The 27,748-nt window shown below is 46.2% G+C and overlaps 1 protein-coding gene across 8 annotated transcripts in view; it reads left to right on the forward strand.

Annotated features, from left to right (window-relative positions):
- Nucleotides 1-27,748, forward strand: part of KSR1 (kinase suppressor of ras 1) — a 56,002-nt gene that overhangs the window by 26,093 nt on the left and 2,161 nt on the right. Inside the window, exons 2-20 of one of the 8 annotated variants that reach the window (XM_030472700.2) lie at nt 3,492-3,632; nt 12,793-12,940; nt 14,861-15,332; nt 16,314-16,318; nt 17,810-17,870; nt 18,132-18,215; nt 18,788-18,849; nt 18,960-19,066; nt 19,224-19,392; nt 20,623-20,664; nt 21,371-21,425; nt 21,989-22,034; nt 22,246-22,625; nt 23,288-23,384; nt 23,960-24,093; nt 24,510-24,641; nt 24,925-25,060; nt 25,395-25,528; nt 26,286-27,440. In XM_030472700.2, coding sequence (XP_030328560.1) covers nt 3,492-3,632; nt 12,793-12,940; nt 14,861-15,332; nt 16,314-16,318; nt 17,810-17,870; nt 18,132-18,215; nt 18,788-18,849; nt 18,960-19,066; nt 19,224-19,392; nt 20,623-20,664; nt 21,371-21,425; nt 21,989-22,034; nt 22,246-22,625; nt 23,288-23,384; nt 23,960-24,093; nt 24,510-24,641; nt 24,925-25,060; nt 25,395-25,528; nt 26,286-26,292 — 2,412 coding nt within the window. In that variant the 3' untranslated portion in view covers nt 26,293-27,440. Of the gene's footprint in view, nt 1-3,491; nt 3,633-12,792; nt 12,941-14,860; nt 15,333-16,313; nt 16,319-17,809; nt 17,871-18,131; nt 18,216-18,787; nt 18,850-18,959; nt 19,067-19,223; nt 19,393-20,622; nt 20,665-21,370; nt 21,426-21,988; nt 22,035-22,245; nt 22,626-23,287; nt 23,385-23,959; nt 24,094-24,509; nt 24,642-24,924; nt 25,061-25,394; nt 25,529-26,285; nt 27,441-27,748 lie in introns of those variants that run through there. The other 7 variants (XM_030472699.2, XM_030472698.2, XM_030472694.2 and 4 more) reach the window with 7 other exon arrangements.

Here is a 27,748-nt window from a genome sequence, read left to right on the forward strand (position 1 = left end):
AATATGATCTGCTTTTGAACATGTGCTCGATTTGTTGATTAAATGACAATTGTTTGTTTTAGGTATTGTGAAACCCCCTCTTCTAAACATTGCATATGTTTCAAGTCATCGAGGAAAGCTGTAGGCATCAGTGAGCAGAACCTTTTGTGGAAGTGTGAAAACATGGCATTTGGTTGTGAAATGTGTGACTGAAACAAAGTTGGGATCAAACTCTTGATGTTCTGAAGAAATCTGGGCTGGCACATTGGAATAGTAGAGTCCCTCTGGCTGTCCCCAAGATGTCTAATGTATAATTTCCATTCCGTGCCTCAGTTTCCTTTTTTTGTGAATTGAAGAGAATTCTTCTCTCTGCATTTATAGGGTATTCCAAGATATGTGGATTAAAAACATGAGAAAAGCTGGGCAAGCCTTCAGAAAAATGCACTCTTCTATCCTCTCTTTCTTTCTCCCAGGCTATTTGGACCAGTTGCATTGAATTCAGACTGATTGGGCTTTGGCCAAGTGCGAAAGCTGCAACAGGTTTAATGTGCTTCCCCTTCAGTGACTGCTGCAATAAGATGCTACTTTTCTAAACAGGAATAAAACACAATTGACAAGAAGCTGAGGGACAGTTGGCCCCCAAATGTATGAAACAATTTCTCTGGTTAGGGACCATCACTGTTAACATTCTCTGACAAACTGAGTTAGAATGTGATTTTGATCAATGAACCAGAGGTCAGAAATGTTTGGGCTCCAGCTGGAATACTGAATTCTTCCAACTCGTATCTCCTTGCTTGCCAAGGGCTCCTGAATGTGCCAGTGGTTTCACAGATGCCATTGCTTTCTTGTGCCATGTCTGTAGAAGTGAACTGAAGAACTTGTAGGTGTTTGGCTTTTCTTCATCACCGTTTAAACTCCCAGCCATTGGCTTGAGGTCCTGGAAATGGGCAAACTTGTGTCTCGAGAGATCTGTTGTTTATTTTGTATAAATAAATAAAAAAGTACAAGCTTGGCAGCTTTTTCCTAAACATCTTGGGCCTGATTCTCACACAGGCTGTGAAGGGACATTCATTTTAAGAGCGCTGTAGGAGGGGATCAGCGTGCATCCAGGAGCAGACCTTGCAGCATGTGCAGTTCTTGGAGCAAACAAGAACTGGGTGTCCTGGCCATCAGCTACAGCAGAGCGAGAGGAGGAGGGCTCTGCTGGAGCACACCCTGCGAGCAGCCACGTACTCCAGCTGCTCCATATCCTGTCTCTGGTCTTGTTCTTTCCCATCTCTGGGAGTTTGAGGCAGTTGGAGTATCACTGCTTCTGTTGTGGGGTTTGCCGTTCGTGATGAGTAGGATGTGCCGTTTGGCAAGCAGGCAGCGAGTAGCTTACTATTGGCTTTATCTGTCTGTCTAGGTTGTGGTTGGAGACCTGCATGTTGTTTGTGGCTTTTTTTGTGCGTCACTGAACCCAGAATTTTTATTATATTCTCAGAAAAGGGTTTTGCAACAGCTCAGCCATTAAAGCTGAACCCTGTAGTTTAGTTAAAGTCTGGGCAGGAAATAGCAAAATTAAACTCATCCTAGGGGAGAAGCGTGGTGTGTGGAGGGTGGGAGAGAATGCGCATACACTATTTATAGACAACAAATTTGGACTTGAAGAGTAAACGTGAAGGAGTTACCATGGGAAAACAGGACTTGGCAATCCAAGATCCTCAGGCCTGCGCTGTCAGACTGCTTTCCACTTCTGAGAATTACAGTTCTGTTATGTCCCAAGGAAGAAGAGATGTTTGACACTGAAATCTGTGCTGCATAGAGAGCCTTCCAGCAGTATCCTTCTAGGAGATTATGCTACGGATGGGACTTGTCAAGTGAAAATACTTGAAGGCGTAGTTTTTGAAGCAATAGGAACTGCTCCCGGGAGCTGGGGCAGTAGGAGCAGGAGAGCCACGGGCAGGGTGGGGAGGAGAGGCACGTTGGTTACTGTGCTCATGGTGAGCTAGCAGGTCAGTGGCAGAGCTGGGAGTGAAATCCACCCTCTGCAGCCCAGGCCCATTCTCTTACCCATTGAATGTGATGCACTGGTGGTACGTTGGAATGGGTGAGGAGACCTTTAGTGGGGAATGCAGGAATAGTGGCTGTACCCCAGGAATATCCGTCTTCAAAGCAGCATGCTGTCCTTATGATACTGCATATGTGTATGTGGCGCATACAGTTTTGTATAATCTCTTTTACTTAATTTGTGATTTTCCACTTATAAATAGCTGCTAAGTGCTTCTTGCCTTCCACTGTGGGTTTTGGAACAGATTCCCACACCTCTTCTTGCCACTGTCAGTGCTTTCAGTTCCCTGCTTTATACTGGGTCATGTGCTACTTTTAAGGCATTTGCATAAAATTAGTGTTACATATAACTAAGCATGGAGCTCTAGCTTTAGAGAGTATCCTGGTATCTCATCCTTCTTTCAGGAATATGAATCTTGCCTGATGGGAGTCCTACACTAAAGTAACTGATCACAGTCAGACCGAGGAGCCAGGCTGTGACTTTTACACAAGGGCCTGTCGGGGCTGGTGTACCAGGTTCAAAATCACTCTGCAACCTTGCTTCTTTCCCTAAGTGCTCAGCAACCCTGAGGTATGCCCAGGAATGGGGATGAGGTGACCCAGGGAAGGAGGCAGTAACATACCACAGTGCCCTGGGAATCCTATGTACCACGGCTGACAAACGCGCAGCTGACTTGTTTGCCTTTGGCTGGGTTCTGTGGTTGCAGTTTGTGTATCAAAGTGCATATCATCACTGAATGGCCTCCAGAAAAAGAGGCAGCTTAGGTGATTTCTGTGTTCCTTCTCCTTCGCATGACATACCCATTGCACAGCTGGGAAGCTGACTTCTGGCATTGAATAGTCCTCAAACTTCCCGCAACCTCTTCCTTCTGCCTCTTGTGAGGGGACCTTCCCCCTCTATTTATACCAGTTCTTCGTTGCTCCTATTGCCTCTATTCCCAATCTGTATTCCTGGTTAACCTCACTTCCAGCCTAGGGGTTGCCAAGATCCCCTGTTCTTTGAGAGGAAGGGAAATGTGCTCCCCTCACTTCTCCTGCCAGGGCAGAGAAAGGAAGTGCTGTCATCCCCGTTTCACAAAAAGAGGTACTAAGACTGAGAACAATCGAGTGGGGTTTCCAAGGTAATTTCTTTTAGGTCTTAAGCTCCAAAGCCATGTTAGGAAGTTACAGTTAAAAGGTTCCTCTGGTTTCAGCTGGGTGGTCAGTGTGTAAGTGCAAAGGGATGGCTGAGCCTTCTAGGACGTGGCATTTGCATTTCTGTATTCACAGCATGAAGAGTTCGAATCACTTTTGTATTAACTCATTTGTTAATAAATCTCAAGCTTCATGGCACTGCTGTCTGAAATCACAAGTGTGTGGGCAGAGACAAACCCCCAAACCAGCATCCCCTCGTGCTAGGTACAGTGCAAACATCACCAGCAAGATGCAGCACATCCTAACTGTTTCCTCTCTGGATCCCATAGGTGAAGCTGATTGACTACATCCACAGACAGCGGCAATGTAAGCTCAGCGTGCCCCTCAACGACAGGACAGCAGAGCTCAACAGCTACCCCAGATTCCACGACTGGTTAGACATTGTCAACGTGAGGAAAGAAGTTGTACAGGTAAGGGGAAAACAACACTCCATGCAGACCCTTCCTGCCCTTTCAAGACATTCCCAGCTGCCTGCTGGGTTTAGGTAGTTTCCTGAACTTACTTCCAGGCAAGGTGGGAATGTGAGGGAGGGACTGGACCACTGGAAAGGGAGCTTCCTCTCTCCCGGTGTTACCAGTGGTCACCCAGTGGGAACGCTGAAACATTCCCTTCCCTTTGTCCTCCTCCAGGAGTTAGGAGGAATCTTCTCATTATAGCACTGAAGCAACACCTCACCTGTATTGCTCAGTACGAGCCAAAGGTCCTTACCAGGACCTCCTCTCCTGCTGCCTGAGGATGATGCCATAACTTCATCACTTACTGCCTTCTAGATAATAACAATCCTGTACCACACTATACTTTGCCTTCAGTACTAGCCAAAAAAGGACCAAGACTTAGAAGTTTGTGCACTGACATGTCCAACAAATGGACAAAAATGATAAGTTGTTACAGCCTATTTATTTCTAAAAGCGTACATGCCACGATTATAAATTAGAAAGATCCCCAAATAAACCTCTAAACACAGACCAGCAAAGGGCATCAGAGTTTACAAGTTTGTCCCAGATTGATGGTTTTAAGCTGTGTAGCCTCCCACAGCACTCAGGCTACAACATGGACTGCAACCTAGTAATGGTCAGGGGGATTTTGGTCTGGGTTTTGGCTGGGTGGGAGCCTGTGCTCAGAAACAAGCGAGGTCTTTTCATTTTATACACACACACACACACAATGAAGTCTCTACCAAAGAGCATTGCATCAGTGTAAAAGAATGGAATGAATAACCCTCCCGTGGTGGCCAGCATCAGCTGTTCATGCTCACAGACCATGGCTCCTTCTGATCTTTACAATTTAATTCTTAACATGCAAATCACTGGAAGCCTCTTTACTGCACAGAATAATCTGACACTTGTGCTGGCATTGGGAATGACCAGATCAGCCCAAGCCCCAGCTCCTGTCTCTGACACTTCTGGGGTTTTTGGGAAGGAGCCTGGCATCCCCGCGGTGTTTAGGGGGTTACTGGGAACTGCAGGGCACTGACCTCAGACTGATCCCTTGGGCCTGGACTGGGCATGGCTGCCCCATGCTGTTCTGTCCTGGGCACATCGCTTCAGTGTAGCATTAATGGCAATAGAAGTAGAGCTCGGCCCACTGATGGCTAAACAAAGCAGAAGAGGCTTTTTCCATTCTTTCCCCAGTTTTGGCTGTGCAGGCCAGGCCAGTGTGTTCCCACTCACTCTCCTTGGATCCTTGCACAAGCAGAAATGTTCTTTGACTTCAGCAGGAATCTGCCTGAGTGAAAAATTCCACAGATTTTCATGGAAGTTATTCCAGCTTCGACCTGATGTAACTAAGCAGACTCTGGTGAAACAGGATGAGTTCAGGACCGAGCTGTTCCTTTTAGTACTATTCATTTTGCACATGATGCTGGATGTTGCCCTCCAGCCCAGCCAGGTTTTGGGTAGCGCAGCGAAAGGTGCAGCACTGACAGTGAGGGAACAGCAAAGCTGCCTGTTGCTGTGGCCAAACTGCCAGGCTCCCAACTATTGTGGGTTTCTAAGGTTACTGGAATTGCCTGAGCCTAAAAGAATGTCTTTGTAGCTCCTTTTTAAATCCTTTGTGATGCTGCAGAACGGGGGAAGGGAAGAGGTGAAGAGAAGGGGGAGGAAGGAGGGAGAGAGGTGGACAGTTCAAATCTGCCACATCCTGTTAATTCAGGGAGCAAAGAGGGTTGAGGCTGCCCTTCCCTATGTGTGACATTAAAAAGGGTGGCGAATTCAGTTTTGATCTATGCAGGAAGAGAATATTTTCCAGGTGTTTATTATTTTTATTCATGCTCAGTTGCTACCCCCTCCCAAGCAATGACCAGTGTAATGAACGATGTTCCTTCTGCTCTCTGGGACAGAAACATCAGAGGTGTAACAAAGCATTTAAATTCCTCTGTTATTCCAAATCTCTGGTTATTTTTTAAGAGTTCTGCATCCATTTCATGCAGCTGCAGAGAGCTCTGTAGCATGTGTATGAGCTGGACAGGAGACGTGCAACACCCATTGGGTCATTCCATGATTTTTGAGTAGACATGCTGGAACAGGCTGTAACTGGGGAAATAGCTGGGCTATAAACTAGTTGTTCTGTTCTTGCAGTGATTTTTTGTCCTGTTATTTCACTGCTTAGAAAGCAGTGCAGCCAGTGTTGGTGTTTGTGGCGTGGACAGCACGGTGCAGGGGAGGGGTTTGTCTGTGAGGAGTTGTCTTTCGGAACTGTTACAGGTATCGTGGGATCATTCCTGCTGTTGCTGCACCTCAGCTGAACGCTTTCAAAATGGAAACCACTGACAGAAGGAGCTTTAATAGGTTAGTTATTAAGAAACATATAATGGTTTCCCTTAGCTATATGCACACTGCTTGTGACATGACTGGGGAGAGGGGTGGGCAGGGAGCCCTTAAAGGAATGGCTGAGCAGGTCAGGCAATAAAAACAGAGACACCCATGTTCCATACCTGGTTCTGTGGCTGGTGTACAGGATACACTGGGGAATGACTTTCCATCTCTAAGATATTGTTGTAATAGTGTATTCATATTAGGCACATAGCCCTCTCTTTTTGAGACTTTTAGGCTCTGAAACTTGTTGGAGAGCTGCCTGGTACCTGTAGGGTCTTGCAGCATGGCTGCAGCAGAGCCCTTGCCTGGCCACCTCTGAGATCTGAACAGAAACAGCAGGTAGGATGCAGGAGGTGCTCTCCTGGGCCCACTGCCTGTCAGGGACAGCAGGGAGAAAGGCCTGAGTTCGTGGGGTTTTGCTTTTTTAAATGGCTCTGATTCCCTTTGCTTTTCTAGTGTTGCTGGAGAGAGTATTTCAAGATTGTGCTAATCTGTGACATAACACCTTTGAAAACCAGCCTAATTGCAAGCAGTCTTTTAGCTCAGTTAGAGAAACGATGCTCTTTTTCTCTCTTTCTCCCCCTCCCCTCTCTCCCTCCAGTCCTCTCCCAAATAAAGCTGCCATGCAGGGAAGCACAGAAGCTCCCAGGCTCTCCTGTCAGAAATAGAGCACCGGCTCTAATTTAGAATATCTGCTGACTCCTCTAGTCCAGAGTGAGGACTATTTTTGCTCAGTGACTCGCTCTAGACATTGTGAAGCTCGAAAGCTCTTGCTGTTATAATTGCTGTCGTCTTGTCGGGCTCCTTTCTTTCTCTGAAAACCTATATTTAAAACAAGAATAATGACTGCTTGTAAAATCCTTTAGTTCTGCGAGAGATTAGAGTAATAACAATGCACTGTTTGTGGCATTGGGCAACAGCTAAAGCTCCGGTGAAGGTGGATAACAGTGAGCCAGTCATGCTGCGCAGGGTGAAAGGGCTGCTCTGTGTGGACCTAGCAGACTTGGAGGTAGGTGGTGAATACAAGCTTCAATCTAACCTATTAAAGCTCCTTCTGGTGATGCTGTTTGCTCTCTGTGAACACACAGCTCTGAGGGGTGAGGAAACTTTGGACCCCCACCCCAACCTGTGCTATTTCTGTTTCTTTGTTATTGTTCCTCTCATCAGTTGCCAGACAGATTTTTATCATAGAAATGGTGGTAGCAATAGTGTGGAGCAGGCTCTGCTGTGGAGCTTGGCTAAGGCTGTTCTGGAACTGTCTTTTTTCTTCTAGGAAATGCTCTTGGCTTTGGCTGGGAGTCCTAGTGATTGATTAGCACTGTGTGCATGTGGTTTAGTACTGAGAATGATGCATAAATTATTAAATACAATGGACTGAAACTGGGAAAAGAGATACTTGAACTGAGAACTAGAAAAGACAGGGCAAGGAACCAAAGAACCATAGACAGAAGACACATTTAAGCCGTGTAGTGGTCTTCAATGGGTAAAAGTTGCTCTGAAAATGGAACTAGAATAATATACTGGTCCGGATTGTCTTACTCTCATTGAGAGTTGGAGTCAAGAATTCAGTTGGGGTGGGAGGGAAGGAGGATGTGAACAGAACGCTGCCCCCACTCTTGGGCTGATGGAAGAAGCCTCTTGCAGAGGTACGTACTTGGTTCTGGGCTTGGGGCATGGGTGCTAAAACAGAGAGATTAAAACTCTCTATAGGCTTATTTTCTTCAGCACAGAAAGAAGCCCTCTCTGCCTTTACTGTTGTTCTTCCCAGGAACTTAACTATTATATTTGTTCCCACATACAACTTGTCACCATCTTAAAAAATAGCATGAGAACATAGTCATCTCCTTATCATTTTCTGAAACATGCCTGAACCAGCCCTGCTCCCCATGTAGCAGGGGTTCCAGTCAATCAAGTTTGGAAAGCTGTTTTTAGAGTAGATAACTGTCATGCCCAGGGAGGGGCAGATACTGCCCCAGGGCTTGCTGCCTCTAAGCAGAACTGTGCCACCAGGGAGACTGTGCCAGGGCAGATGGAACAGCGCTGGGTTGCGGCTCTTCCACTTGGGGAATGTATTTGACTCCTAATGTATATAATTCTTTGTAATACCTCCTGTTTGCTTGTGAGACTTATCTCATTCCCCATTTAGTGTTATGCCAAAGACCTCCTTTCTTGGGAGAAGTCAGGAGTGGTTCCTGAGCAAGCCAAAGGCAGTGCTTGGCACACGGGGGCAGAGCAGGGCTCATGCCTTGAGGAGGAATGGTCTGCTGAGAGTATCCTCAGGGAAAACCTCTGGAGGATGAGGCGTTGGCATGGATTGACACTGAGAGATCATGGCAGATGGTTGTACTTGCACAGACTGTGATCTAGTTGATAATTGATGGAGGAAAAGTATGGGCTTTATGTGTGTGCATCCTTACTTTGGTTGGGGGAATAGGAGAGGCAGATCTGCCTAAGCCTATCAGGTTTCCACAGCTGTATCCTCTCATCTTTCTCTGTCAGCATATCTGCATGAACAGACCAAGAGGACTTTGGCTGTTGGCTGGGGATTTCCATGGGTACGGCAGCAGAGGCTCTGGCTGGACTGCCAGATAGCAGAGACCCTGAATGTGCTAATTGTGTGTATGCAAATTAACTGTGTCCTGCAGGCTTCCTGCATCCAAAACTCCATCGCTATGTTCCAGCTGAAGGCCCCTCCACCGTGAAAACAGCCCTTGGAAAATACTCTCTCCCACTGGCAGGGTTCCCTTCCCCTGCCAAGGGGTCCAACTGCCCCTCACAGCCTTGTCACTGTGAATCACTCATGGCTTGAGGTGAGCACCAGGCTCATGGTACCCCTCAGGAAATTCCATGAGGGAGGCTTTCCAGAATGCCCACTAAATCTCCAGAAAGAACACAATGTTTCGGTACTTTCTCCACTGGCCACCAGAAAACTAGAGCAAAATAACAACTAGCAGGCACACGATGTTCTTAAGAGCATCCTTACATGCTTTGCTTAGAGCTATCAGTGGGAATTTAAGCACTTTATGTAATGGGCTTTCTCTTCTAGCATCTGCTGCCTTACGGGGGATGACTGGGGAGGGAATGTATTGATTTAAGAGGAGGCGTTTGGGGCCTTGATAACTGCCCAGCTCCAGAGGAAGAGCCGTGTCTGCCAGGCCGAGGAGCAGGTCAGGCTGATGCTGCAGGCTGCGAGCAGCAGCATTAGCTCCATGGGCTTATCTGCAGGGTGGAATCTTTACCAAAAATAACCCATCCACTGAGGTAGATACCAGCATTTTTGCCATGTTTCAGGGATTTAAGTAAGTTGGACACCAGACAAGATTAAAGACTCTTGTGAACTCTTCACCCTGACTAATTGAGGCTAACCTTTGGATGGCTTCTTGCATACCCTGTGATTTACTTTTGTCTCTTTCAAACACGTGTAACATGACGTGCACTGTCTGTATGTCTGATAAACAGGAGGGCTTTGTAGAAACGTCCTCTTACCTGTTACAGAGAGGAATAATTTCCTGGCTTGGGCTTTCTAGCATCACTTCTGCTGAGCAATGTGTGGTGAGTAAGGCTTTAGCTTTTGCTGGCAGTTTCGAGGTGCTGAAAGACTGAAAGCAGGTTCTGTCTCTCCTGCTTTTTCTTTGTTCCTTTTTTAATCTGACCTAATTATTAGAGTAGTACCTGAATATCTTGCAGCTTCCCCTGTCACTCTGCAGTCAAGGCGAGGCGTGCCGAGGGAGGTGCTACTTTGCTTGGCCCTAATGCAGGCCTTGAAGCTGCATTTCTTTAAAGCCACAGCACCCATGAAGAAGCAGGTAGAGAAGGATCTGTTGGACCCACATTTCTCACCCTCAGTGCTGAAGATGGGGAGTAGCCCCTTTGCAAGGGCCCAGAATTGCACTTGCACTGGGGGGTTGGAGCCCACCACATGCTCCTCCAAGATGGACCCTGTTGGGGCACTTTGGAGGGGACATTCATCCCCTCAACAGCTGAGCCAGAGCATCATCATCATCAGAACCCGTTTTAGGAGCTGCCTTGAACTACCGACCATCACATTATCATGTTGGCCGAGGGGCTAACACAGAGCTAAATCATAACAGGCCAATCTTGCAGGGATCAGGTTGACCAGTTTTATATTAAGCCACCACATATGTGCAGCACATGAGTGGCTGTTTAAAGAAAGCCTCTTACTTCCCCTCCCTCCCCCTTCTTTAAAGGCTTATTTCTTTTGTCGCGTGTCATGGGGGCTGGCAGCAGGTTCACAAAGTCTGAGCTCGCCCAGCTCAAGGTCACTGGGATTGTTTAAATATAATCTCCTTTTCTGTACTTATACTTTCCTACAACTTGCTATTCTGTCTTGGTAAAATTAAACTGTTGAGCAATAGACCTGCCTGTGGTGGGAAAGGTTTGCTTTCCCCAGGAAATCTTTGTCTCCTCCACTTCACTGAATGACTTACTAATAGTTCTAATAAGTTACTGGTTACACATGTGTCATGCGAGGGATGGGGAGGGGAGGTGTTGCAGGGTAACGTGACTGGGTAGCTTGCACTGGGATCTGCAATGATGGTATGAACACAGTGGCTACCTCATCTGGCTGTTTCCTTAGTGGGGAGTGGTGGGGGTGAGGAAATGTTTCAGGATAATTCAAGGACATCGCTGTAATCCCACTTACTCCAAGACCATGTAAAAGCATGAAATGGGATAAATGTTTTTGTAAGAGACGTTGGCTTTCCCTGGTGCTTCCATTAGCTTCCCTGCTCCGGAGCACAGGGCACCCGGGCTGGTGTAGAAAACTTACTGTATTACACTAAATCTCACTCCGTGTTTGCCCCCGTCACTGTCCCTTTTACAGCTGCTGGGGATGTCCTGCATCAAACCGCCCTTGTGATACCACAGAACAAAGATGCCTCTGTCAACGGGGGAGAGGAATTCAGGGGGAGCTGGGGAAGTAGCTAGCTGTAAGGCTTGGATTAACTCTGTTGTTATCAGCCCCGTTTGGCTGGGGCTCTGTGTAAGCAAACCGGTACTGGCTTGGTCCTGGAATATTTGAGTCATGGAAACCCATTCCAGTTTCAAGTCAGATGATCTGAACCCCTGGGGGGTTTTGTCCTTTGGAGTGTGATATCAGGTTAGTGATCCCAGGAGGGCAGATTTTGCACTGTGTTTTCACTGGAGTTTCTGTGCTTCCTGCATTTTATCCAAGTGGAAGTCATTCAGGAAGAAGCTTTTTGGGGCAGTCTTACTGCCGCATCTTGGTGGTGAGGGTGTACAGAGAAATGAAATAATAATATCCAGCATCAGCTGGGGTATCTGTGCTTTTATTCTGCTAATATTAATTATAGAAGAAGAAAACATACCCAAACTTCACTGAACTCTGGCTCTGCTGTGGCCCTGCTTTGTGCTCACGGCTCATTTAAATTCCTGGCCTGTCCTCACGTCAGCTGTGTTGTGTGTTTCATCCGGTTCAGGCATGTGACAGAAGATGCAGGATGCATTTCTCAGACTTCTGCCCTTTCTTAAGTTATTCTTTTTTCTCTGCTCCACTCAACAGTTACTAAAAATGGAAACTATGTGATTCCTCTTTGTTACCACCTACAAAGCGCCAAAGGTTGGCGCTGTTCTAGCACTGTCACGGTTAAAGTCAGAAGTCATGCGTCAGACCTCAAAGGCATGAGCCTGGATTAAGAAAGATGCAATTGTTAAAGGACATTCAACGACATTCAGAAGCGGGGTTTGAGAATCTGGAGGATTTCAAGCTTTTTGTTTCTCTAGACAGTGAGACACACTTTGGAGCTTCCCCTTCAAATAAACGCTAAAACCCTTTTAAATAGCTTGATTCCAGGAGTCGAAACTTTAGGAAAGAGGCCAAATATTGTGAAATTTGTGATCTCATTGGGAGCAGGAAGGTTTGTTTAGGCACAACTTTCAGGGAAATTCCTGGGTATCTGGGTTAAATATCCTGGTTTTGTTTATTAACCACAATTGCTGCAGACTTACACTGGAAACCTTTGAATGGGGGAGGAGGGAGGCAACACAGCTCGGTTCTGTGTCAGGAAATACCAGGTCATTTCATGCTTTCCAGTCTCTTGTATCTTTTGTGTCTGCCTGATCTACACCTTATCACTGTGGGGGCTTTGGTGTATTAAGATGTACAAGGAGTTCTGCACAAGTATCTTTCCAAGCAAGATATGGGTAAGGCTGGTTCTCTAATGAAGGAAAAATTGCTTATGGAGGAGGTCACTATCTCTTTGTCAAAACATTGCGTTTTGTTAAACAAAAGAAGTCATTTTCCTCACTGGTTTTACTTGTCACTTCCCTACTGAAAAGCCAAACATCTTTATCTGCCATTTTTTGAGGTTTTAGGCCTGTTTTGTTTCTGACTGCTACTTTCAATGAAAAAGTTACGCTTTCAGTTGCAGCTTTTCAAAAATACTGGGGGAGAACTTTCCACAAGGGGAGAAGAATGTTTCCATCACCCCTAATCCTAACTGAAACACCAGAGAATGACCAAAACACCCTAGTGATACAGAGCAGGCTTCAGCAAACGCCTGGTCTCTCATGATGCAGAGGGGAGAGGGAGCTGAGCGCTGCTGAGGTCTCACCGACCCGGTGATCCTCAAGAGATGCACTCCCAAAATGAGTAAACCATGAGTCAGACCAGGCAGTGAGACAGTGGCACTATTTAAAGTATATCAGAACAACATGTGACAGTCTTATATATGTGTATTAAAAAAAATATATAAATGCATCATCTTGTTTTCTGCAGAGGATACCAGAGGAGCTGACCTTAGATGCCTTACTAGAAATGAATGAGTCAAAGGTGAAAGAAACAATGAAGAGATGTGGTGCCAGAGATGAGGAGTGCTCCCGGCTCAATGGGGCACTGAGCTGCTTACGGAAGGCAACTGAATCAGGTACAGCCTGCCTCGTTGTACTGTGGCATTAGCTTCTCAGCAACTCGGCCCCCTCCCACTTGCTTTGGTATGAGACAATCTGCAAACTCCTCTAGGCAATGTCTCTGGGCATATTCTGTAATCCAGCTCTTGGATGTACATGAAGTTGCACTGATCAAACTCATCTAGAGCTGTGGATTTGATTTGGTTTTGACAGCATGTCAGACAAATAAGTAAATGGAAATAACTATGTAGAAATATCCTTTCCTACTCAATAGACTTATCCCCTCTCTGTTCAGAGTTGTGTCTAATGCTCCAGTTAATCCTCCATCATTCATATCCTTGACCTAACGAACACAACCAGATTTCTTGTAGGTAATCCCCTCCCCAAATATTGCCAGCTCAGGGGGAAGGTGTAATTCTGTTTGGCACTACTTTGCTCAGAAGCCTGAGTATTGTTCAGCTCACTGCTCTGGAAGAGAAAAACATTGCTCCGACAACCCTTTATCACTGCAGTGTGTAGTGTGCCAGTTGATTCACCTCTCTTTAAATCCCCTTGCCTCCTGCTATTGTTCTTTGACTGCTAGAATTGATAGAATTGTTAGCCAAATTCCAATAGCAGATTGAAGAGCTAGAGAGAACTCTGATTTACCTTAGAATTATGGGAAGCAGGGTACTGTGTAATTAGCAATGCGTGTGTTCAGCAGGCAAGTGGATCTCACAGAGTTATGTAAGATCAGTCAGGCCCAAGATTCCCAGGGTGCTGCATCCCCATCTTCCCGTCACCTTCCTCAGGCTATGTTCAAAGGCATTGTAAAATCTGTTTGTACAGAGAGTTTCTCACAGCTCACTGGTACTAATGTGCATCAGGTCTTTCTCCATAGCAATTACCAGTCTGTCACTGCAAGCTGGTGTTTCCTGTTGGTATTATGACAGTTCATCCCATTTGCAAATCATAAAGATTAGTTAATGGAAAAGTCAGCAAACAGCCCAGTTTCAGATTTCCTTTTTTCTAATCTTTTTTGTCCTGGGTTGTTAAATCTTTCCCATCCATACTGTGACAAAACCAGCCATGCTCAGAGGTCGTGGCATTCACTCCTCATAAAGAAAAGATATATTTTAAAATACAGGTATCTGATCTCTTTACAGCCACTGACTGGTCAACAGGACATCAGGCCCTGAAGCTTTGACTTTTCACCTTGGTTTAAGTCATTAAGGACAGAGAGTTATCCTGAGAATTAAGCCTCTGAAATTACTCCAGTAACCTGTGCATTCCCACTTTGTTGCCTGCAGGCCTTTTTTTCCCCATTTATACCCAGAATTGGTCTACAAGCTGTGCTGGGCCACGCAGAACTACAGTGCTAGGCAGTGCAGGAGGCAGTGTGGCCGTGGCAGAAGGAGAGAGAAGTGGCCCAATGAGTACGAGAAGCTCCTAGTTACTCCTTATTCCCAATCTAATGGCCTTTCTCAGTTTAAGTGGTATTTAGCACTTCTGTTAGCTAATAGAGAACAGTTTCCTCTCTTTACCAAAGACCAGTCTAAAAGCAGACAGGGTATCAGGTTGTTTACACAGATTAGTACCAAATCCACACAGGTTTGCAGTGGGATGTGGGTGCCTGTTTTATGTAGGTATGTATATCCCACATGCTTCAACAGGCGCAGTCTGTTAAAACTCAGCCCGTCTTAGACCATAGGACCTGATTTTAGCCTTTGAGATACATAGCTACAGATAGGAAAGAAGGGTAGTTACTGCTCTTCTTGTTTTAAAGGTTACTGGAGCTCATGGGTGTTAGAGAAGGAGGAATAAAGCTGGCACCTTGGCTGGGTACAACACAGGGGAAAAACCCCACCTGATAGCCCAAAGGAGCATGATGTGGTGCGTGTACGTAGGTTGGCTTTTCTTTCTAACCAGTCACTAACGCTGCTGTGGTTGGTGAGCAGGCGGGGAGCTCAGGGACGATGTGCTGATGAACCTCTCTGAGGCGCGCCGAGAGAACAGCTCCACCACCACCACTGAGTCCCCCGGCTCCGCTGCGCCCACATGGACCCCCTCAGCACTGCACCCTCCCAAGGGCAGCAGCCAGCAGCCACGCTCCGTGTCAGTCTCTACAATCCCAGCTTCAGACTCTCTTGCCTCCAGTCACGGACCTTCTATCTATGCAGAAAACCTCCTGGACCCTTTTGCATTCCCCGCACACAGTGGAAGGTTAACGCCAAGGACTCCTCACAGCATCACCATCACTCCTCCAACCACGCCTCAAACCAAGCGGCGGCACAAGTTGAAGCCACCACGGACTCCTCCTCCCCCTTGCAGGAAGGTTTTTCAGCTGCTACCTAACTTCCCAACCCTCACAAGGAGCAAGTCCCATGAATCCCAGCTGGGGAACAGGATAGATGAAGTTCCTCCAATAAAGTAAGCACGACACTTCCTCCTTCCCCACAGGTGCTGGTGGGCTGTGTTCATACCAAAGGGCATTCAGTGCTCCAGTTCTGACTCTCTGAAAGAGTTGCCTTGTCATGGTTTCACTGTAGTCTGAGAACCTGTATCAGTGAGATATTCTAAGATAACCACAAAACCTGCTTGCTAATGGTGTACTTTACTTTATTTGAATTCACTTGAAATTGCACCTGCTGGGGGGGTTGGGATGGCTGCTGCTGTTTAAGGGCCCCAACCAGTTTTTCTGAAGCATCTAATAGCCAATTCCGTGTACTAGAATTCTCTTCTGTCCTTAAGTGTTTCTCACAGTTCAGGTAGCAGTAGCTGATATCCTTTTATGTTTTTATCTTATGATGTATCTTAGCTGCTAGTGTGAGCTTTAAAACACATTTATTACAGTGTTATAGCTCTATAACAAGGCAAATGGTCTTAGGCTGCACCATTTTATGGACTGATCCAGGCTTTGAGATACACTTTTTTCATGTGGGTAGGATGGAGTGTATTAATCTAACATATAACAAATAGTTGAAGCGAGGAAAGCAACGTGCCTTCCAGAGACTCTGCCCATCCCAAAACATCAGAGACTTAGGTCAGCATCCAAATTCTGCAGCAGGCACTGGATCATTACAACTTACACTAATTCTTTGGCCACCTGGAAAAGTTCACAGAGCCTGTTCCACTCAGGACCCTTTTGCCCAAATTACATTCCCATCTGCAAGACACAATTCAGGTGCACTCTTGTACACTGCACTCACAGGCTGGAGCTCTACCCAGCAAAGACTACCCTTTGTAGGCAGGAAAATACTGGCTATGCAGCAACTTCAGGAGCCTGTACAAAACCAGAGATGTTTGCAAACCCAACATCAAAAGCTGCAGGAAGGAGTTTCTGCTCTAGCAAAGTGTGTATCCTGTCACATCAATATCAATGTCTAATAAATCTGTATTTTTTCTCTCTAGGTTCGGTAAGAGATTTTTACAGGGCTGTCTTCATTTCATTGTGAGAGAGAAGAACCTGTCCTGTCAGCTCCCTGTCATCATCCCGGTGCAGCTGCTGGAGGTCCTCAACAGGGCCTTCTGTCCCAGGGCTGCTGTTAACTCTAACAGGAGCTTGGCCCACTGGAGATCTTCAGGATGTTCACATGGTCTTTTTTGTACCTGGTATTTCCTCAGATGACAAGAGCAAGGAAAAGGAATACTGGTGTTTAAAGGGCTAAAGCAAGGGGGTTGGGTGTAAATGCTTGTCTGTGACTTCAGACAGCTGTTATTGATGCCTCTTGGTACTAGAAATAACTTCAGATCTCACTATTAAGTATCTCTGGATATTCATTTTTAAGTATCTCTTAAAAATGTAATGAAATTAGACTGTTACATACAGCCTTCTTTGGGATGCTCCCCTGATGCATCTATTCACATGTTTAATGGTTTTGTGTTTTTATCCAGTGACATATTAATGCCATTTAGCATGTTAGCTAGGCTGATGTGACCATGTGTGCCTGTCTTAGACACAACCTGTAACCTTGGAAGCTAATGTAGAGAGATATGGGCCTCTTGCTTTTAGCCATCTTAACTGTTGTGTTGTAATTAATTCGGATGACTCTGCAGTTGGATGGCCACACTAGATATTGCTTGGAAAAGCAACTTCCAGCCTATTCTAAGATGCTGAAGACCACAGATGCCTTTAAAAGTTTACTGGAATAATGATAAAAAAGAATCTGGTGCCATCTAGGGTCAAATAAAGAGACTGGCTCTTTATAAGCATTGACAGTGTCCAGCCTCGAAGCTATGTTGATACTTGCAGAGTTGAGTTTCCTCCAAATTTGCAACATGGCTATAGAGTTAATTCAGAAAAGATGCCAGAATCTAAATAGTGGAGAGGTTTTGGGAAGTTATGTGGTATAACCACCGGAGTGCTGAGCTGGCGTTCTGAGGTCTGCACTTTCAGCTGGCTGAGTGATCTCACATAAATCTTTTTATTCTTCTGGGTCACACTGGCCCTATCTATAAAATGGAGATAATGGTTTTCAATGTAGAAGAATGTTGTGAAGTCTACTGACACTGCATGAGAGCTGGGTGATGGCATCTGTGGTAAACCAACGGGGAATAAAACCTGACTTCCCACTTTAAGAATGGCCTAGACCTAATCAGATGGACTCTGCAATCCCTAAATGTAAAACATAGTGATTTAACAAAAAGAAAAAAAAAAAAAAATAAAAAAAGAAGGAAGAATTATGATTCCAAAGCCAAATCTGATCTTACGTTGCCTCCATGTGAGAACACCAGAGTAGGATCTGGTAGTAGCTTTGCAGCAGAAGGCAAAGCGATCTCAGCTGTGCTACTGACAGTGTTGTGGCTACTGGTCCTTACCTATGACAGTGATCACTTTGTTTCTGTCTAGACTGGTAAGCACACTTGTGAGTGATGCTTCCCTAAAACCTCCTTTTGTTCTCCACCAGAACTCTCCCAAGGATCCCCTCAAACGGTACGAAGAGACTTTGGCTTAGCTGTAACACACAGGTAAGCAACACGCTGCGGGAGCCATCGGGGCAGACTGAGGAGTCAGAGCAGCACAGAATCCAATCATTTTAGGATGTTCGTAGCAGTCAGGACTAAGATAGGTTGGATGTTGGATCAGGTGCCTCGTTTGCCAAGTTCAGCCTTAACTATGTATTTCAGCTTCATTTCTAAAGCAGTCCAGCCCATCTGTCACTACCTACAAAGGTTAATTTTCCTTTAAGCACCAGTGAACATGATTTTTCCCCTCTTGTCTCTGTTTAGGTTCTCTACAAAGTCTTGGTTATCTCAGATTTGCCAAGTCTGTCAGAAGAGCATGATGTTCGGGGTGAAGTGTAAGTACTGCAGGTGAGCACACAGTTCTTCTTCAGAAGAACTTTGCATGGGATTCATTAAAGTTTGCCAATAACACGTGCCCCTTGATGCGCTGCACCCTTAGCAATGGCATCATTTTTTCAGTGAGCTTCTGAACTGGCAAAGGGAGGCTCTGGCACAACTTACACTTTAGCTTGGCAGCCCGACACATGGATGAACCAAATTCAGTTCCCTGCCACAGGCTTCCTACCTGATCATGGGCAAATCTTGCAGTGGGAGCTGGATACCTGAACAGCAGCGAGGATTTTAGTTCTCTGTCTGGGTTGTTAGTCCAGAGCACTGAGATTTAGTGCTTTCCTGTAGCTGGATGAGACTCAGTGAAGGTAACTACATTAGAAATAAATCAGATGCTAAGATATGTATATGGCTTTCATTAGCCTAATGACACACATAATAGGATTCTTCATATGAATGCATGCTGCTCTGGGGCCAGGAGCATTCCAGAACTCCCTCTGAGATTAGCATAAGAATTACAAATTAAGGGTAGGCTTCCTCTTCTCGGGAAAGAACAAGCTGCTATTTAACATGTAATGTATCTCTTTCAGATTAAAATGTCACAACAAATGTACTAAAGAGGCACCTGCTTGTAGAATCTCCTTCCTTCCCAGTAAGTAATTTTCTGCAAGTTCTTGGCATTTCAATGTAATTGATGGTATCGCAAGAATAAAAAAGTCTGATTAAAGCTTTTTTCCCTCCCTTCTCCCACCTGTTTTTCAGTAGCAAAAATAAGAAGAACAGAGTCTGTCCCTTCTGATATCAATAATCCAGTAGACAGACCAACAGAGCCACAATTTGGAACTCTTCCCAAAGCACTAACTAAAAAGGTACATGGTGACTGCAGTGGGTCTGGTGTCTGTAAGAAAACTGCTGTGCCCGAGGCCGGGACAGCTTTCCTTTCCCGATGTTCAGTAGACACTGAGGGCAATTCTGTCTTTCTTCCTTTTTATTGTCTCCTCACGAGTGACTTCCTTTGCTTTACAGGAGCATCCACCAGCAATAAACCATTTGGACTCCAGCAGTAATCCTTCTTCTACAACCTCATCCACACCCTCTTCCCCAGCCCCTTTCCAGTCTTCCAACCCTCCCAGCGCAACACCTCCCCCAAACCCCTCTCCTATGGGCCACAGGGATGGACGCTTTAACTTCCCAGGTAAACATGGCTTTTTCAAGAGACCCTTACCAAGATCAGAAGGGCCTCTGTGTAAGCAGAGGCTGATAAGTCTTCACAGGCAATGGCAGGTTTCTGAATACATGGTTGTGTCTTTAGCAAGGTTTGAAGGTGTATTTTGTTACCTTATAGAACAAAATCGTCTGTTCTTACAAGTTTTTAAGTGGTATCAAGAAGATACCTTTGCAGGAGACATTACTGAGGAATGTTTGCACCTTTCTTAAATTACTTGATCCACCTTCTCCTTTCTCGAAAAGGACTAAAAACCCCATTGTATGCTTTCTCCTCCCTTCTCTCACCGTGCTGTGAAATGCATGCTGCCTGCTGTGCTGGGTCACCAGTGGCTGTAAATCCTAAATTGATTGCTAGAGCAAAACATACAAATGAGAACCTGAGTGAACTACTTTACCAGTCCCTTCCCAAAGATAACCAGCAACAAACAATCTTAAACCACTGACACACACATATGGTAGAGAAGAATTGACCCTACCTGCTTTACAGATGAGGAACCCAAATGTGCGGTCTTTACCAGTCAATAGAGGCCAGAATCTCTTGAGAAAGGCAAAGATTTACATCGTGAGAATAAATTTAATCCCTTTGATCTGGAAATCGAGCAGCATGTGGTTTCATAACTGCTCCATCTAGCCTTCAACATTGCTGTATTTTGCATCAAGCTTTTGATCTGTAAGTGGAAGTTGCTATTTTAGCTTAGTCAGAAGGAGCAGAAGCACAACCAGTTTAGTACAAGGATTCTACTGCAACTACTTTGTATTGGGACATTCTGCTCAAATTCACTGAAATGCAGAGAACTGTTTGCAGATGGCTCAAGAGCTTCAGCTGCTCTGGGTGCACCTCTAAAAACCTGAAGACACGAGAGGGCACCGAAGCACCAGCCTTTAGCACCCCTGGGTCCCTCAACTTGCCTCTGCCACTTGAAGTCTGAATGTGTTGTTTCCCCACCAGACTGTTTGCTTATTAGCTCTCATTTGACAAGTGTCATCTGTTGTAGTCTTTCCAAAATGCATGTGCTGAAATTCACCCCCTCAAGCAGGCTGATAATCTACTAATATGTTTCCCAGCAGTGAGCTGGGACTAATTCATGGAATGCATATGGAGCACTCACTGATGATCCTCTAACTTGTTTGTGTTGTTTTTTTCTCCTGATATTTTTTATTTGCTGTTCTTTTTTTTTTTAAACACTTAATCCAAAAGCTGCCTACTACATTCAGCACAGACAACAATTCATCTTCCCAGGTGAGTTGATGGGTTTAATTGTACTAACCAGCTCCTCCTGCCAAAAAGTAACTTGTTTGTAAACTTTGCATGCTGCCCGAGAACAGTAATTCTGCTTTTAAAAAGAGTATCTAAACCAGTTCAGACTTTCTCTTGCCTCAGGATGGATTTCGGGCCCCTCTCTCCTAACAGGAGGTGCTGATGTGATTTATGTACTAAGATGAAACTTTAAATAGTCAGTTGGAAAAGAGCTTTCTGCTGTTTTGGGGGTTCTGTACACAACAGTGTTCTTTCTTTTAAAAGGCTCACTTTTAGGGGGTTGTATCTAGTATAAAAGGACACTGGGCAGATTGGGTGCATTTGGAATACAGGAGCTGCAGTACAGATTCATTCACACAGCCTAGGTCTGTGAGGATTTAAGTATTTCTGATTGTCCAAGGCAACTTGAAGGCCTCTGAGCAGTTCACAGACAAGGACTTGAAAGACATTACAGATCAGCAGGTGAACGGGAGGAAGACTGGGCTTGGTCAATATACAGGCATAGAGGTACTAGGAAAGATGAGCAGAGTTTTAACTGAATGGAAGTATGAAATCATATTGTCTGTGGTTGAGTTTACTTTATAATTCCTGAATAAGCAGCAAATAATCACTATTGCAATATTAAAACTTCCAATCTATAGGAGATTAAAGTGTAAAATATGTATCATAAATGTTTCTATCTTCCCAGAAATTCCCAGTCCTGCCCAGTCAGCACAGCCTCCAGAAACAGCTGCAGACACTAAGTAAGTACAGGTCTAAATTCTTCTATTTGCACAGTATTTACCTGGTGAGCTTCAGATCAGTCTGAAACTCTGTGTTATGCCCAAAACTGAACTTGTCTGAGAACTCCCAGGGTATTTAATTAAAAGAGCATGGCACACCTGCCTGCAAGCAAACATCTTTTCAAGGATCTGCATTCTATGACATGCAAAAGATTTTAGCCCACATGGCCAGTGCTCACAATCACTTCTCTGATCTAGGTGCCTCAGCAGTAGGAAAGGGAATATCCGTTACCAGAACATACTGTAGTAATGTCGCCATGCCCCTGCCAGATCAATTCCTACTACTTAATCACTGAAAATCACTTCAAAGTCTTTGTTCCTCATTTGCTAAAGTAACCTTAGAAAGTCCTTATCTGTTAAGTAGAGCAGTAATTGTGTTTTTCTCTGAGCTCCTATGACGCTGTCAAGATCTGTTCTCCATTTGCTTCCTTCACTCCACTAGCAGCACATGTAGCAGCCCACTTTTCTGACTCGGGTGGGTATGCAAACGTTATTTTTACTGTAATCCTCTCTTCTCTTGTTAGTGCTGATCAACAGCCAGACACACATGGAGTTGAATGTGAAGCAGAGGTAGGTTTTTTTCTGGTTTGCCCCTCACTTTTCTACAGATTCATCTCTATATGGGATGAAGCCTTTCTTGTCTGCACCTGCACAGACGTACAGATGTCAGGTGCCTACAGCCAACCCCTGAGGTTCTCTCAGAGCAGCCTGTGCTGCTGGGCTGCTTCTGCCCCTCAGAGGGGGCTCTCAGCTTGTGTTTATCTTCTCTGTTTGTGAGCAGGTGGAGGAACCAGAGGCTAATAAATCAGAACCCGAAGATGACGAGGATGAGGTGGAGGATCTGCCAAACAGACGGCCCCGCTTGCAAGGGATGATTTACCGCAAGCCCAGCCAGACCAGCGTGTACCTGCAGGAGTGGGACATCCCCTTTGAACAGATTGAACTGGGGGACCCCATTGGCCAAGGGCGGTGGGGGAAGGTTTACAAGGGGAAGTGGCACGGGGAAGTGGCCATCCGGCTGCTGGAGATAGACGGGAACAACCAGGATCATCTCAAGCTCTTTAAGAAGGAGGTGATGAACTACAGACAGACCCGGCATGAGAACGTGGTACTCTTCATGGGAGCATGCATGAACCCCCCTCATCTAGCAATCATTACCAGGTAAGGATAGAGCAGCGTAGTAGTGTTTTAATATACACGTATTATATAAGTTAATATTTATTCTTTGTGTATAAAAAGAAGCCTCTCACTGTCAGGAGGTGGCAGACACGCAGGCTGTGTTGCTCAGTTTTGGATACAAGCGTTGTCTCCTTTTAGGGAACATACAATATTTTTTGCCAATTTTCTTTTTATTTTTGAATTCTTGAATAATAAAATTCAAAATGTAGGAGGAAAAAAATTTGGAACAGGCTGTTCCTCTGCCATCTCCTTCCAAATGGTTCCAGTGCAGCAAAGTGACAACAAAGCAGCGTGTGAGGTTGGTAATGCACCAATTACCTTTTCTGTTCCTCTGAGGGACAGTTGGCAGCAATGGTACTATTTTTGTCCTCTCCTTCATTTTCAGTATTTAGTTGAGACAAGGATCATTTAGCTCCTAAACAACAGCTTTTTGGGGTGTTCCTATGCAGGCTGAATTTATGTAAGGCCAAGGGCATGCCACTCTCCTAGTCCTAAAGTCCTTCAAAAGGTGATTCTGAGCAGTGGAAGAGGGCTGGGATTCTGTCACCATGATAAGAAACCCAGCTGAACATCAGTATTACCTTCTTATTTCCCTCCAGTATTTTAAAGACCTTTTTCAGGATTGTTGTTCCTCTTTCCTGTAGCTTCTGCAAAGGAAGGACACTTCACTCGTTTGTGAGGGACCCCAAGATATCCCTGGACATCAACAAAACCCGGCAGATAGCACAGGAGATCATTAAGGTAAGAGATGTGGTGCTAAGGGAGAGCTCTGCCTTGGTGCAGGGCTGAGGGGAGCAGTGAAGGAAGGTGTGTGGGGCAGGCCTCCCCCCGGTCCCTGCTGTCGGTCGCTGCAGCTGAGCTGGTGCATTTGAAGCAGATGGCGCTTCTTGCCAGAGCTGCACAGTCTGTTCTGGCCTTTCAATATTGCTCAACTGAAGAAGCGTTTCTAAAGCTGCCAGTTTCTTTTCTGGCAGAAATATGCTGTGAATTCAGTGAGCAAACTCGTGCCATCTTACACATACAGACTGCAGAGTTGTGAGGTCCACAGCCACTTACTGCTCCAGCTGGGAGTACCCCTCCAGCAGCCCTGCTATGCAGAGGGTGCAAAGCAACTTGGAGGTGGGGCGCTACACTGAGATCTGCTCCCTGGCACCTTTCCTGCATCAGTCAGCTGCTGTGTCCCCACTTACAATTCATCATTTATGCTGGAGTCGGGGGGGTCAGTGTGTGTTACAAAGCAAAGCACGGCCAGGGTTAGCAGCTTGTAAACAGTGATAATACGATTAAAAGTTTCTATCTCCGCATGTATTTCCCAGGGCATGGGCTATCTTCACGCAAAGGGGATTGTGCACAAGGATCTGAAATCCAAGAATGTTTTCTATGACAATGGGAAAGTTGTGATCACTGACTTTGGATTATTTGGAATTTCGGGTGTGGTTCAGGAAGGAAGGTAAGCGGAGGTTTCAGTGCTGGGTCTGCTTCTGGAATGATAAATAATGGTCAAATAGGGAAACACAAAAGTGAGGAGTGCCGATTGCTTTAGGACATACACACAGTTCTGGAATACACTTTGTTTTCTTATTTTAAGCAGCGTTCTTGCTACAGTTGCAGTAGCTCAGGGCTGGGGAGTTCTGCGCGGATTAAGACTCAGAACGCAGAACAAACAAAACTAACCTTAAGCCCCAGAATGAACTAGGGACTCGGGCTCACACATGCATGGGTTTTAATGTGGCATTAAAATTAGGAATGAAATGTCAGCAAACACATTTGAGAGACTGAAGCCCAGGCATTAGGTGAAGCACAGATGTGGTCTGTTCCTGGCTGATGTAGCAGTGTTTCAGTGTCACCTCTCTCTTTGGAACTCAGGAGGGAGAACGAACTGAAGCTGCCTCACGACTGGTTATGTTACCTGGCCCCCGAGATTGTTCGTGAGATGGCCCCTGGGAAAGACGAGGACAAGCTGCCTTTCTCCAAAGCTGCAGATGTCTATGCCTTTGGGTAAGAAAGCGACACCTGGGAATACCATAGGAGCTTCGTAAATGAGATCTGTTACAGGCTGAGCCCTGCAGGTCAGCTGTCCTCGTACTCTGGATTCCAGCAGGGATGCATTTTCCCCACCTAAAACTACAAAAGCCACAGGCGGGAGGTGTGTGGGGTGGGTGGGATTTGCTGCTCAGCCTCAAACACCTTCCAGAGCCTGGCTGAAGAACAGGAGCGGCAACAGGGTTTCTGTCTTTCGCTTAAGAGCAGGCAAAGGCTTGATTTGCTGTTGGTGTTGCAGGACTGTGTGGTATGAGCTCCAAGCAAGAGAATGGCCTTTCAAGACCCAGCCTGCCGAGGCGCTCATCTGGCAGATCGGGAGTGGCGAAGGGGTGAAGCAAGTCCTTGCAACTGTTAGCTTGGGGAAAGAAGTCAATGTAAGTACCTTGGCTGCAGGAATCCTCCCACAGAGCTATTGATCAGGAAAGAGGGGGCTGCTTAAAGAGATTTGTTTTACTCATAGCTCTAAAGATAAAGGGCAGGGGAGATACAGATTAGAATGGACGCCAGGTTAGATACAAGCCTCTGCCCCTGACTGCCACACGGAAGTGGACATCTACCAGGATACTGCTGGATTATAAGAATGCCCAAGACCTCTATTAAACGGTATCTGTGGCTGGGCTTGTGCCAGTCACAGTGCTGTCAGCTGCTTGCTCTGCAGAGCTGGCCTTGACCCGAATGGAGATCATGAGCCACAAATACCCCTTGCAGGAGATTCTCTCGGCGTGCTGGTCCTTTGATCCCGGCGAGAGGCCGAGCTTCACTGTCCTCATGGATATGCTTGAAAAACTGCCAAAACTGAATCGTCGGCTCTCCCACCCAGGGCACTTCTGGAAGTCTGCTGAGTGAGTATTTGCTGCTGTAAGAACACCGATGCTGCTCAGAATTTGCTAACTGGTATTTCTGTGCTTTACTTTGCCTTCCTGGGGGCTGTCAAACCTCTGCCGGGCGAGTAACAGCGTGCTGTTCTGCTTTTGAGTTACTAGGAAGTTATGCAATTAAGCTTGCACACTTCAGACAGTTAATTTCCTACTTTAACATATTCACCTCCTTCCTTCAGTAGATTATTTATCCTGCTTTATGTTTGAACTACCAAGAGTATTGGCAAGGGCCCACACTGCCCCCAAAGTGGTTAGAATTTCCCTTGTAATGTGGTGCTGAGGAAGGGAAGGACCAGAGAATGTGACACTGTTTCCCTTTGAAATTATTTTTGCCTGGATGATGGACTGACCCACACAAACCCCACAAGTAGTTCATGGCAATGCACACAAGTTACTAGTCTTTGCTCAAAGCCTTTAACAGGGAGAAGCACTTCAGTGTCAGTATTAATTATTGGCATTGGCAGCTGAAGTAGTGTTCAGTGAAATGCAAGTGCAGCAACTCAGCTGCTGTTCAACTGCCTTACACTTGGGTCGCTCCTGGGAGGAGGCTCAGGTTCCAAACCCACAGGAGATGTGTTCACCTCCCCCGAGAAACACGGCACTAACCCTGCACTGAATAAAGTGTAACCTTTATAATACATAGTTCTCAAGGGCTTGCTTTAAATAACTGGAAACTAACTCTCATGGTGTCTTTTTCCCTTCCCTCCCATATTTTCTGTAGGTTGTAGCTACTGGTGCAATAACGGGCTCCACCTTGCATGTTTCCATGTGTTGTATCCTAACCGGCAACTCGGACAATCACCTTCCATTCAAAACCAACCCACGAAATTAACCCCGGACATAACCCACACTCGATCTGAGCTCCTCCTTTTCTGCCTTTCCCGCTTGGTGTGGGCTGCTCGCTTCAATAACAGCTCCTGTCTGCAAGAGGCCACTGTCTAACACCGCGGCACCGCGCGCTTGGGAGCTCCAGCGGGTGGTCACCGGCCCTGGAAGGGCCCCGCGAGCGCCTGTGACTAACCCGGTGCGGGCAGCACCACGTGTCCTGCCCAGCGGGTTGGGGGGCTGAGCCCGCGGTGACCTGTGCGTGTCCTGCAAGCCTCACGAGGCAGAGGGGCCACTGGCGATGTCCAGAACTGGCCCCCACAGGTCAGCTGGGCTCAGCTACACTGCTGTGTAAAAGAGGAGGAAAGCAAGAGCACCCTTCAGGTCCTCCTCCTCCTCCTCCCCTTGCAAATTAGTGCTTTGGATCTTACGGTTTGCTTCTGTTCACATCCCTCCTCAGCAAAACCCTTGACTAACGTTCGGGGCTCTGCAGAGGTGTAGGTAACACAGCAGCCACGTGCCTTTGGAGAAAAGGTCTGTTTGCATTCCCTACCAGTCCATGATTTTGAAAAACTACCTTGTTCTGGAGGGGAGAGGATAGGGCTGAGGAGAGTGTGCCAGGAACCAGAGAGGACAAACAGGGCAAGTGTTTGCTGCTTAATTACTTAAGCCTCTTTTGTGGGCAGTCTGGAGTTGTATGGGGTCAGAATCTAACCCATTGTAGTTCCTTTTATAGGACCGTAGCTTGGTAAGAAAATCAAAAGTAAGTAACTTTCCCTCCCTTCTCCTCTCCCCGCTCTTTCCAGCATTAACAGTAGCAAAGTTGTCCTGCGCTTTGAGAGATTTGGGTTGGGAATCCTGGAACCAAGTCACCAGAAGCTGTAGCGGTCGCTGGCCCCGGCCCCGCTGCTCCCACCCGTGTCCGCACTCGGCTCCGGCGCCTCCGGCCCTGCCCGAGCACCAGCGGTTATTTAAGGAATGTTTACATGAATCTTTTGTGTGAACTCTATTTTTTTAAGCATAATAAAGCAGTGAATCCGGTTGAACTGCGGCCATTCTCAAGTAGCACTGAAAAAAGAACTCCTGGTTCCTTCTCGGGTCTGTGGTGAACAGGAGCAACCTTCTGCCTTCAGAGCACTTGTTTTCCCCAGCAGAAGGGGAACAGGCTCCTTCCAGCACCAGGGGCTGGAGGCCCAGCCTGCCTTTGCCTTTCGTTACAGTAAAAATCACATTCTTACAGTGGGATTTGCCCAGACCAAGCTCTAGTAAATCTGCTCCTGGTAGAGGAGGTTCCGGCCCCATGGGCCATGTCGCAATTAAGGACTCGAGGGCTCTGCTACACAGAACTCAGTCAAAGCC

Source organism: Strigops habroptila, assembly GCF_004027225.2.
Source record: "Strigops habroptila isolate Jane chromosome 13 unlocalized genomic scaffold, bStrHab1.2.pri S16, whole genome shotgun sequence".
In the NCBI taxonomy this organism is placed as follows: Eukaryota; Metazoa; Chordata; class Aves; order Psittaciformes; family Psittacidae; genus Strigops; species Strigops habroptila.